Consider the following 10,910-nt stretch of genomic DNA (forward strand, 5'->3'; position numbering starts at 1 on the left):
TGTATGGATTAGTCACATAAAATACATTTTTTTATTGATTTCATAGACACTAAAAGTTTTGAGTAAAAATTTAATGGCTTTAAGATGAGTATCTTTTTATAATGCAGTTTGTAACAAGTCCCATATTAAAAGCCGAGCCTGAAATGTAATGTTATTATGTGTGCACTCTCACCAAGGCAAATTGTAGTGATAAATTTGGCAAATATTGGACAGAAAATGAAGACACTGTATGCCTTCTAAGTACAGACAGATTTTACGACAAGACAATTTTTTGATAAGGTGTGGACAGAAAACTTGTGTGTAAGTAGTTACAACGTGTTGGAAAATTGTATTTATAAACTGTATGAAGACTAGGTTTTGGAATTAGATGATTGAATTAAAGGATTTAAAAATCATAGGTTGAATGTAAATATTTGCCGTTGTTTAATTGTAGGAACGATTACACAAAGTTCAATCTCTGGGAAAGTTCGAGTCAGAGAGGGTCAAAACTCTTATGGAACCATCTTCTAGTCCAAGTATTGTGGAGTCGGCCCCCCAACAATAATTACTGTATAAGTATCAGCATCTAACTGTATGGTAAGTCTCAGTGTCAAGCTTTTATTAACTAAAGCTACTAGGACTGGTATAGATATTCCTACTATTGAGGAAAAATAACAGTGAAGTTTAGCTGTAAGGTGATCATACAGAGATATTTCTGTACAGTATCACCAATGTTGCAGGCCATGTAGCTTTTCAATAAAGATTTGTTTTTTTTTTTTTTTTGCATAAAGCTTACAAAAGCATTGACACTATTCATATATGAGACAAAATATTAAAACTAGCAGAAGTCCAAAGAGACCAATTTAGTGGCCAAAACATGAAGTTGGCAAAACAGTTACACCACAAGGTAAATATTGTTTTAATAAATAAATAACATGAATATAACAAATAAAAACAGGTATATAACAATAAATAAATAACAAGTAAAACAAAACCACAAAAATTACAATAACAGAATTTTATAACAATGATACGTTTAAAAATATAGTCTGTATGTATAAAACATAATTATATGACAAACATTTAAAATCTAATCATTAAACTAAATAGGTTATATCTAGAAACTAACAGTTCTACAGTCAAAAAATGGATTGACTAAAAGGCAGGAATAACACTTTTGTTTAAATCCATTGTAACTATATTTAGAGATAATTGGTCTAAAAAACTTTGTAGACCTTCAAAGCGATTACTTTGTAACTATTAAAAGTCTATGGATACATTTTCTCTATTTCTAGTGGTATGCATACTATGTCTGTCACTATATGTCAGAGGTTCAGGATGTTAAAGAATGTATAGTATAATATTATATGTGTATATATATATATATATATATATATATATATATATATATATATATATATATATATATACATATAATATATATATATATATATACATCACACACACACACACACACACACACACACACACACACACACACACACACATATATATATATATATATATATATAAATTTAAAAGTTACCTTTATTTTTGAAACTAGTCTTTTTTATAAGATGATAAGGAATTTGGTTCTTATATTAATTAATCAATTTTTCAACAACAATAAAATAACAATTTTAAACAACAATAACAATAAAATTCTTGCCTGAAATTGTTCTGAATCTTGATTTTAAGCCACTAATTGAGTTTGCCTTCATTGTCTGTATTAGAGACCAGTGTTAGACAGATGTAGCATTCAAATAGCAGAAGAAATTCATTTCATAAGTGGTTTGAACATTTACAGAACTGGTTGTGTAGATGTGCATAAGGAGATTTGACCTTGTGCTCTATTAGCTCTTTGTACTATGATTGCTTCGTATTTCTGCAAGTTCTGTATAGTGATAGCGTTTAAACAGAAAATCTAATGGTTAAACAGACCATATGAGACCTGTTTCTTTGTATTTTCATGTTCTAAGTTCTGCTATCCAAGATTTTTCAAAATGTAACAAAACAAATTTGAATACATTATCTACTGAAAAATTTCCCAATTACATTGCATGGAAATAAATTGTGTTACATTTTTTTTAATTAACTATGACTATGTTCAGGTTGTCTGAAATTGTGCATTTAAGAGAGAACACTTGTTAGCTGCTGGCCATGCAACTAAGGGTCCACTTTTAACATAAGGTTTAAGTTTGTTGTAAATAGAAACTTGTCTCAAAAGTTGTACTTCAGAAACTTAGAGTTTAGTGTCTCAATGCTGAAATTAAAAAATATGATTATCTGTTAATAATACTAGTTGTTTAAAATTTATATACAGTATAGTTGTTCCCATAAGAAGCTCAGTATAAGCTTGTAACTAGGGCACATCATGTTATTGAAAACAACCAAGCTCTTTATTCATGTGTCAACCACAGTGAACAGCCTGGCATGCACTAACAAGCAATGAGTATCAGTTGCTTATTCCCTTCTAACAAAGTCAAAATGCTATGCTGAGTAGTGGCTCCGTTATCTGTGCCTTATCTAAATGTAGTGGGTGGTTTCAGGTGATGGTTTGTAGTAATTTCTTTATGAAGACCGGATGGTTGTTTCTAACTTTATTATGTTTTATTCATGTTTAACATAATGTTTTAGGGTCTTTCATCTGAACGAGAGTACGGATATCAAAACCTTATCATTAATTTGTTTGTATTATGGGTGGCAGATGTCCATAGCTATCATGCAAACTCTTCAAATTATTCATTGTCTACAGTACTTCATTTAAAGAATGTGACTTTTACTTTTTCAATATTTTTTAGATGTAGTTGATATTAGTGTGATTATTGCCATTGACAAGTTCAGGACTCTATTCATCTGATAAACTATTTGACAATCATTAAAAGGATTGTCTAGAGTAATATTACACACAATTTTCAGACAATTAATGTTCTTTTTATAAAAAATATGAACACCCAAATCAAGTCATTATGACCCCAATCATTATGTTTTAGCAATCATGGAAACACCCAAATGGAATTTTGAAAGCACAGTGCACGTATACGAACCGGCTGAAGACAGTTTTCTATTATTGGACGCTCTAGAGAGTGATCTTCAGTATATAAAAAACAGGAAACCGGCTGTTGTGTTGGAGATTGGAAGTGGTTCAGGAGTTATCATATCAGCAGTCGCTAAAGCTCTTGATAACAATGCTTACTGCATTGCTATTGACATCAGTGAAAGTGCTTGCAAAGTGACTCAGGAAACTGCTGCAATAAACTGTACTCAGGTACTACAAAGAAGCACCTTCTTTCTAGCTTTACTTTGTTCTCTTGGACAGTTTCATCTGGGCAATAATGACTAGGACAAAATGTAGGTATTTCAAGAATCATTCTCTCCCTTTAAAGATAAAATACTTAACTTAACATGATAGTTTATAATATCTTATTTTTTTAATTATATAAAAAGTAACACTAGTTTTTTAACTCTCAGTTGTCATATTCTTTTTATTTTTCAAAGCTCTCGGCCTCAAGTAAAGTTTCAGGGCTTTACTTTTTCTCTACTACTTACAAATAAAACAAATTACAATAAGCTTTGTTAAGTTAATCCAGCTAAGTTATAACAATAATATGTTAACAATAATATTATAACAATAAATTCTAAATTAAAATTACAACAACATTCAAATTCTTAGATTGTTAAAATATTCTTCATTATAACTTTTTCTTCATTAACAACTACATATGACACTTTTGTACCTATTATAAGGTAATTGCCTTACTGCTTGCTAATGGTAACTTGTTAAAAAGTTTGTATTGTTAAAATTTAAATTTTTATGAGTTTTGTCCAACCTAACATTTGGGGTCATTAAATTAAGGCACTGTCTGGTCTCTAACTAACTCATAACTATGATAAATACAGTGGTTATTAAATATACTAAAATGTTCTTTAACATGTAGCAAATGACTGTGTGTGTGTGTGTGTGTGTGTGTGTGTGTGTGTGTGTGTTGAAATCTTTTATATATATATATATATACATACACACACACATATATATATATGTATGTATGTATATGTATGTATGTATATTTAAAAGATTTCAATAAACATTGAATCACAAAAAGTACTTGCTCCGCCTGGGCTCGAATCCGGATCTCTCACTTGCCAGATGAGTGTGCATATATATATATATATATACAACTGATGAAATGTCGTGATTTTGAGGTCAGGAAAGGTTGTTCTACAAGAGTCGGAAGCTAACAAACCAGTGATAGCTCTTATTATCTTTTATTGTCAAAATCAAGTGACTACACTTTTGTTGCCCCAAAATCTTGCACTATAGTTGGGTTGCAAGTGGAACAGACCTAAGTAGACCATAAACAAAATTTCAAAGCTCACACATGATCTTAATTTTCTTAGAGGCAAGTTACTTTAGACAGTTTTTTGTAAAGATTGTTGATATGTGCATCCCATCTCAGTTTAGTGTCAAGATAAATACCCAACAGCTTGACAGGATAATAAGGATCATACAAAATATTTATATTATGTTTTAGTGAGAAAAGTATATGTTTAGTCTTACTCTCATTAATCCTTATTATGTTATTTATAGAGAACCAAACCTTGGGTTGTTCTAAAGAATCTGTAAGCTAGGTTTTGACACTAACAGTATTAGTATTGTAACATAGCAAGGTTGTGTCATCTGCAAAAAACGGTAGGCCTAAATTTACACTTAAATCATTAATAAATACTAAAAATTAAAAGGGCTCTAAAACAGAGCTTTGGGGTATTCCTGCAACTACACTTCAGAATTCTGAGGAAGAGTTATTAACACAAACCTTGTTCTCTGTCTTTCAGGTGATTTTCAATTAATTGTAATTCTAAATTTCGTATTTCATAACATTCAAGTTTTTTACATAAAATACAGTGAGTTACAGTGTCAAAAGCGTTGCTCAAATTTATCAGTGTACTTCCCCCCACCAGCTTATTTTAAAAACAATTTAAGACATCCTCAATAATTGCTTCAACACTCATTACGGTGAAGTGATTTGGTCTAAAGCCAAATTGATAAGGATAGATTAAATTGTTGCATGTAAAATATTGAAAAAAGTTGCCTTATTGAACAGGAGTCTATTATTTTAAACAGCTAGGAAACTAACCTTTAACTAATATACAATTAATTATTTATGTAAGAGGTAGAATTATTACATCAATAATATGTTTTCAAACAAAGTTGGACATTTCATATGTCTTCATTATTTGAATTACATTCCGCTTGAAATCATGTTCAATAACATTAACAGGATGAGGATAGTTCTCTAAGAGATCAAAATATGATATGTTGCTGGCATCATCATTAACCCTTCGACTGATAATAAGAAACTCCCAGAATGATACACTGGTTTTGTCTTTGTGCAGAAAATTTTCAGATATTTTTTTAAAATACGTGCTAAATGCTAAGTAATTAGTGTTATATATCTATTTATTCGTTAGAAACCAGAGAAAAATGTAAAATAATACAAATATGCACTTACTAGAGTATTTTTTTTTTTTATTTATACATGAAACGTGTATTATAAGATTTTTGTTTTCTAAGTTTTATTCCATGTAACTTTCACATGACTTGAGATAGTAAGATACTGTAAATATACAAAAGATACACAGTTTCGTAGTGAACAGAAATATTATAACTATACGCCTATTTACACAACAAAAAATTTGTTTGATAAAATTGTAAAGTATGTACAACTCTTTTGGCAGTACGCATCCATTCTTTACATTTATTCTTTGCATTTATATTTATAGTGTCATTAGCAATCTTCTTGGCTTATTAATTTCTTGATTGTATTGTTTTGTCCCTAACATATAAGCTTAGTTTCCATCTGTCATATAATACTTCAAGATAAGTTCTCGTGTCCTTATATTGAGAAGTATACCAAGTTTTAAGTTTACATTTAGATTTTACAGGTACAGTAATAAAAGGACAACAAATAAATATTAAAATAATAATTTAAAACATCAAAAAACAATGAAAACAACATAATACCTACATTATTACATTGATATAAATTAAACCAGTCAACATGACTAAGGCAATTTTATAGTTCCATAAGGTTACTTCAATTAAGATTCTGCTTCTGACGTACTTCATGTAGGCATACTACATTTACCTAACTGGTATCTTTTTGTGTTACTAAAAAACTAACCCACACACCAGCATGATCAGAAATTATATTTTGCTTTAACATTGTACTTCTAAAAGACATTTTATCAAGATTGCAATAAATGTTGTTCAGCCAATCCATATCCCTATTTGGTTTGTCATTAGTGCAATACACTTTTACAGATTTAAGTACATTTAAAAAGTTGTTTACATTGATCTTATGTAACTCCAAAATATGTACATTGAGATACCCTACTAGTGTAAAATATCTGAGGCTTGGCCATTAAAGTAAATAAGGCTTCACATGAAAAGCCTACACAAAAATGACTTACGTCAAAAGTTTTATATTGGATGCCATCCCTTACAAGAATTGATGAGCCTCCGTGTGTCTTCAGTGATTTTCTGCAGTAGCTGGATCCAACGGCAAAGTCCTTAGGTACATACATAGGTACCTTATCTTCAGTCAACCAAAATTCATTGAAACACAGAATATCAGTTGGGTTATACTCCAAAACTACTTCTATTTCATGAAATTTGCTTCACAACGATTGAATGTTCAAACAGAAAATGCAAAGTTTAGTTTGCCTTGAGTTTCTCAGGTTTAGGTAAAATATTTTCATTGCGGTAGACCTAGTTATGGATTCATGGTTGGAACTCCAATCTTAAATTAATTGTAATTACCATATCGTGCCCGCAACTTTTCACAGTAACACTCTTTACTTGTTTTTAAGAATTCAAGAATATTGTCATCCTCCACAGACATATATAATCATTAAAAAAAATAACCAAAAACACTTCTTGGCAGGCTTTAAAAAGCTGTTACTCACCTTACTGGTACCGTATATATGAAAAAATTAAATGAAATGAAAAATGTCTTTATTGAATACAACGTAAAACATATTCAATTGGCGAGGTTAGGACTATTAAGTCCTCTCTTACACCTAACCATAAATTTTTAAACTATACTATTACTGTAAAACAAGAGCCACAATACAGTTTACATTACTATTTTACATTAAAATATTATAATCTCTATTTGTATACAGTAATAAAATGAAATTAAGGTTCTCTATGAAACTAAAAATAAATAAATAGAATAAAACTTACAAGGAAATTAACAGACATTCACCCATCACCATTCATACAAAGCCATCGTCCCATACCCTATGCCACGATATCGTCAAGCTTTACGAGGCCACAAAACAGATGGCCCCTAAGCACCCCTCGAAACCGTATATCTTGTTGTTGTATCTTATATATCCTGTTTCTTAGTATTTTTTGTAAGGTCATGTGTAGACTTATTTGTTGATTTTAACTGCAGCAGCATCATTACTTAAAAACAAAATTTCGGGTTACCCGAAATACATTATAAGAAATAATTTTTTTTTTTTTCAAAATTATGTTATTGGTATAAATCAATATTAAACAAAAGAGTTATTCAACTATTACGATTTATGAAATGTCTTATTCAATACTACAGTCATACTGTTTGACTACAAAATGTCTTTTGTGAGTTTTGTTACAGCAGTGGACAAGTCATAAAGAAACCAAACTATGTATCTAGCTGTAACAGTGTTTCTATTAAAGGAAAATAAAATAAAATACTTGAATTGCTGTATATGAATATTTTAGAGTCACTCACTCAAATATAATGCACAGAAAAGAAAATTATATGAATCATTTACATCAGATTGATCCCAAAAAATTATAAATACAGTGTAAAATAATAGAACTGGATGACTTTAATAAGTATTGATTGACTTAACGAAACTGATGATACTTCACACTGGTCTGGAATATATTCCTGGAACTTGCCTAGTGTAGAGAGAAGGATTGATGAATACATCACAAAATTGGTTGAATTTTGTAAGATTAGAATAAAGGACCCAGCTTCTTAGTAATCTACAGTCAATATTGAGAGAAATTGATAACATCTAATTATAATGTTCAAGTCGATAAAGTGTTGAATTGAAGTGTACAAAAATTTGAAATTTTGAGCTGTTGGTGATACCAAGTAATTGGTATTGAAAAAAAATCAGTTATTGCCAAGTCCCTTGGTTTTAAACCTTTTAATAAAACAACACAGTGTTAGTTTGAAATTGTTGTCATTGTGAAAAACCACATACACATTACATTTTTTGCTTTTCCCCATTGTTGAACATTGTAGAAAACATTTGGGGTTTATTAAACATTTTATGGGTGAAAACATGTTTACAAGTAAAATCTAAAACATAATCTTCTGTTGTAAAAGTAAACAAGATATTTATTATATCAGAAATGATATAATAAATGTCAAAAATGAATAAGAGAATTAAGATAGAACATGAATATTATGTAAAGAAATATTAAATAAACAACAAACATAGAAGTCCGTAATTACATTAGGTGACTCATATTATATGATAGCAGTAATGGCATAGGCTAGAACATCAACTGAGAAGCTGAATGAAAAATGTGATGAAAAGCTTTTACTTTTCCATAAAGTTAAAAAAAAATTATAACAATTTGCTTACAAGCAATAAATTGTAGCACAATGATCTGGTTAAAGAAGCCATTTTACACCAAACTAAAACATTTAAAGTATAAAAAGCTATTTTCAGTGAATTATAAACATCTTCATCGCTTATTATATTAAAATATTTCTTTAGGTATGTCTTAGAGATTCTATGACATACATTTTTTTTATTAGCTTTTTTACTCCATTCTTGCTACGTGTGACTAGTACGAATAAAGATGATAAAATGATTTAATCAAATTGTCATGCTGTATTACACAGTAGAACAATAGTTTGGTTAGAGAATAAGCTTAGAATTTTGTAAAATTATCAAATCTTAGTTGATTAAATAACTTTTTATACTCAATCAGTTAATAATTCGGTTTGCAGGTGGATGTGATACGAGGAGACCTGTCCAGGTGTCTGAGGTCCACCTCAGTTGATTTACTGGTGTTCAACCCTCCATACGTGGTAACTTGTGACAATGAGATCTCTGGAACCCTGCAGAGAGCCTGGGCAGGTGGCACTAGAGGAAGAGTTGTTATCGATAGGTACATATTTAAAATTACTCTTCATTTATTCAGTGTGCAGTGTTTTACTTCTGTTAATAAATTAATTAGAGACAAATGGGACTAAGTCTGGAACAATTTCTTCTCCATTCAGACATTTTAAACAGGATTTCAAAATGGTATGTATTTTTATTAGGTTACCAGAGATATACCTCAAAATAGCTAGATTCTATTTGTTTAAGAAGCCTAAGTTTCAAGACATAATATTGGCCTATTTCAGCTTTTTCCATTCAGCTATCTTGTATGGAATTGTGTCTCAGGAAAACTGTTCTAATACAAATCAGTTTTATCTGTACTTTAAATAAAAGCTTAACATACTATAGCAGGGATTCCTACATTAGGATGCAGCAAGGTTATGTTTTTAAAAAAGTTAAAAATACATTTGATTTTCAAAATCTTATTTACATCTTGGAGACCAGCCAACAATACATTGCCGATAATTATGCTGTCCGAACATACTAACCAGTGTCTTTATTGGGAAAATCCCCTATTTGACATTATATAAGTAGATGGGCACTTCACAAGGTGTTCAGTTTTTATGTATGACCTTAGCTATGATAAGGTTTCTGGATATGAATTTTATATTTTATTTACCATAATTAGTTATTTATCATAATTTGTGAGGGTTTTTCTGTTACAGGTTATTGGACCAGGTAGATAAGTTACTTTCACCAAGGGCTTTGTTCTATCTAGTTGTTATCAAAGAAAATATTCCTGAAGAAATAATAGAAATTTTGGAAGGTAAAGGGTTTGTTGGAGAACAAGTTGCATTCAAGAAGATACGTGGAGAACAGCTTTCAATCCTCAGATTTTCCAGATAATTCAAATAACATTTGGTAATTTTTATTAACAGTAAAATTGTAACAATAGCTATTTTAAATTGGTTTCAGAGATGAACACTATACATAATCAATTCTTTTCAGAATTGTTATCATTATTGTTTTATAAAATTATAGAATGAACTCAAACTTTTGAGCTGTAACTAGAAAGTTGAGCTGTATCTAGAAAATAAAGTTACAAATAAGTTTATAGTCTTTATGTTGCATCAATGTCCATTTTTATTTAGTTTATTTGAAAAAAAAATAATACTTTATACAAAATGTAATTGAATCCTACAGTAATCTTAATAGAGATGTTGCTGTAAATGAAAGACATTGATGTGAATGTAAAAGTATGGTAAGGATCGTACTTTGTAAAAATTAATATTCTGTATAATAGTAGCTTGTGTATTAAAAATATCTTTAAACACAAACATGTTTATTATTAATTGTTCAACCCTGCTTAATTAAACAGAACATGTGTTGAAATGCTGTAATAGAACATGTGTTTTCCAAAAGGCTTTATTGAAGTTATATGCAAAATATCAAGTCTGTAGCACATTTAATTCTTGAAATGTCTTGTGCACAGATAGCCCCAGGCAGACAGAAGAGGAATTTTGCCACCCTGCAAAGTGAAAGGCTTCAAAGGCCCTCAACCAAATCCCATGGATGAATATATTCTTGTCCATTTAGAAACAAGGTTTCGTGCAAAATTTAAAATCTATAGATTAACTCTTTCTCAAGATATCTTGCAGATAGTTAGGCGTTAGGCTATGCAAATGCTTAGCCAAATTTCGTATAACATGTCCATTATCAAACATGACGTCATGTTGAAATGAAACTAACAAAAATTTCAAGTATATATAGCACAATTCATTTTTGAGATATCCAGTGGATAACAGACACACAGG

General features: G+C 29.9%; 1 protein-coding gene across 1 annotated transcript; it reads left to right on the plus strand.

Moving 5' to 3' along the window:
- The first annotated feature begins 433 nt into the window (after positions 1 to 433).
- On the plus strand, positions 434 to 10,433 carry LOC124360792 (methyltransferase N6AMT1). Its single transcript, XM_046814693.1, has 4 exons — positions 434 to 576; positions 2,973 to 3,247; positions 9,003 to 9,163; positions 9,822 to 10,433. Exons 2-4 carry the CDS (start codon positions 2,978 to 2,980, stop codon positions 10,000 to 10,002), a joined length of 612 nt encoding a protein of 203 aa, XP_046670649.1. The 5' UTR covers positions 434 to 576; positions 2,973 to 2,977; the 3' UTR covers positions 10,003 to 10,433.
- The last annotated feature ends 477 nt before the right edge of the window (positions 10,434 to 10,910 follow it).

Source organism: Homalodisca vitripennis, chromosome 1 (assembly GCF_021130785.1).
Source record: "Homalodisca vitripennis isolate AUS2020 chromosome 1, UT_GWSS_2.1, whole genome shotgun sequence".
Lineage (NCBI taxonomy): Eukaryota > Metazoa > Arthropoda > Insecta > Hemiptera > Cicadellidae > Homalodisca > Homalodisca vitripennis.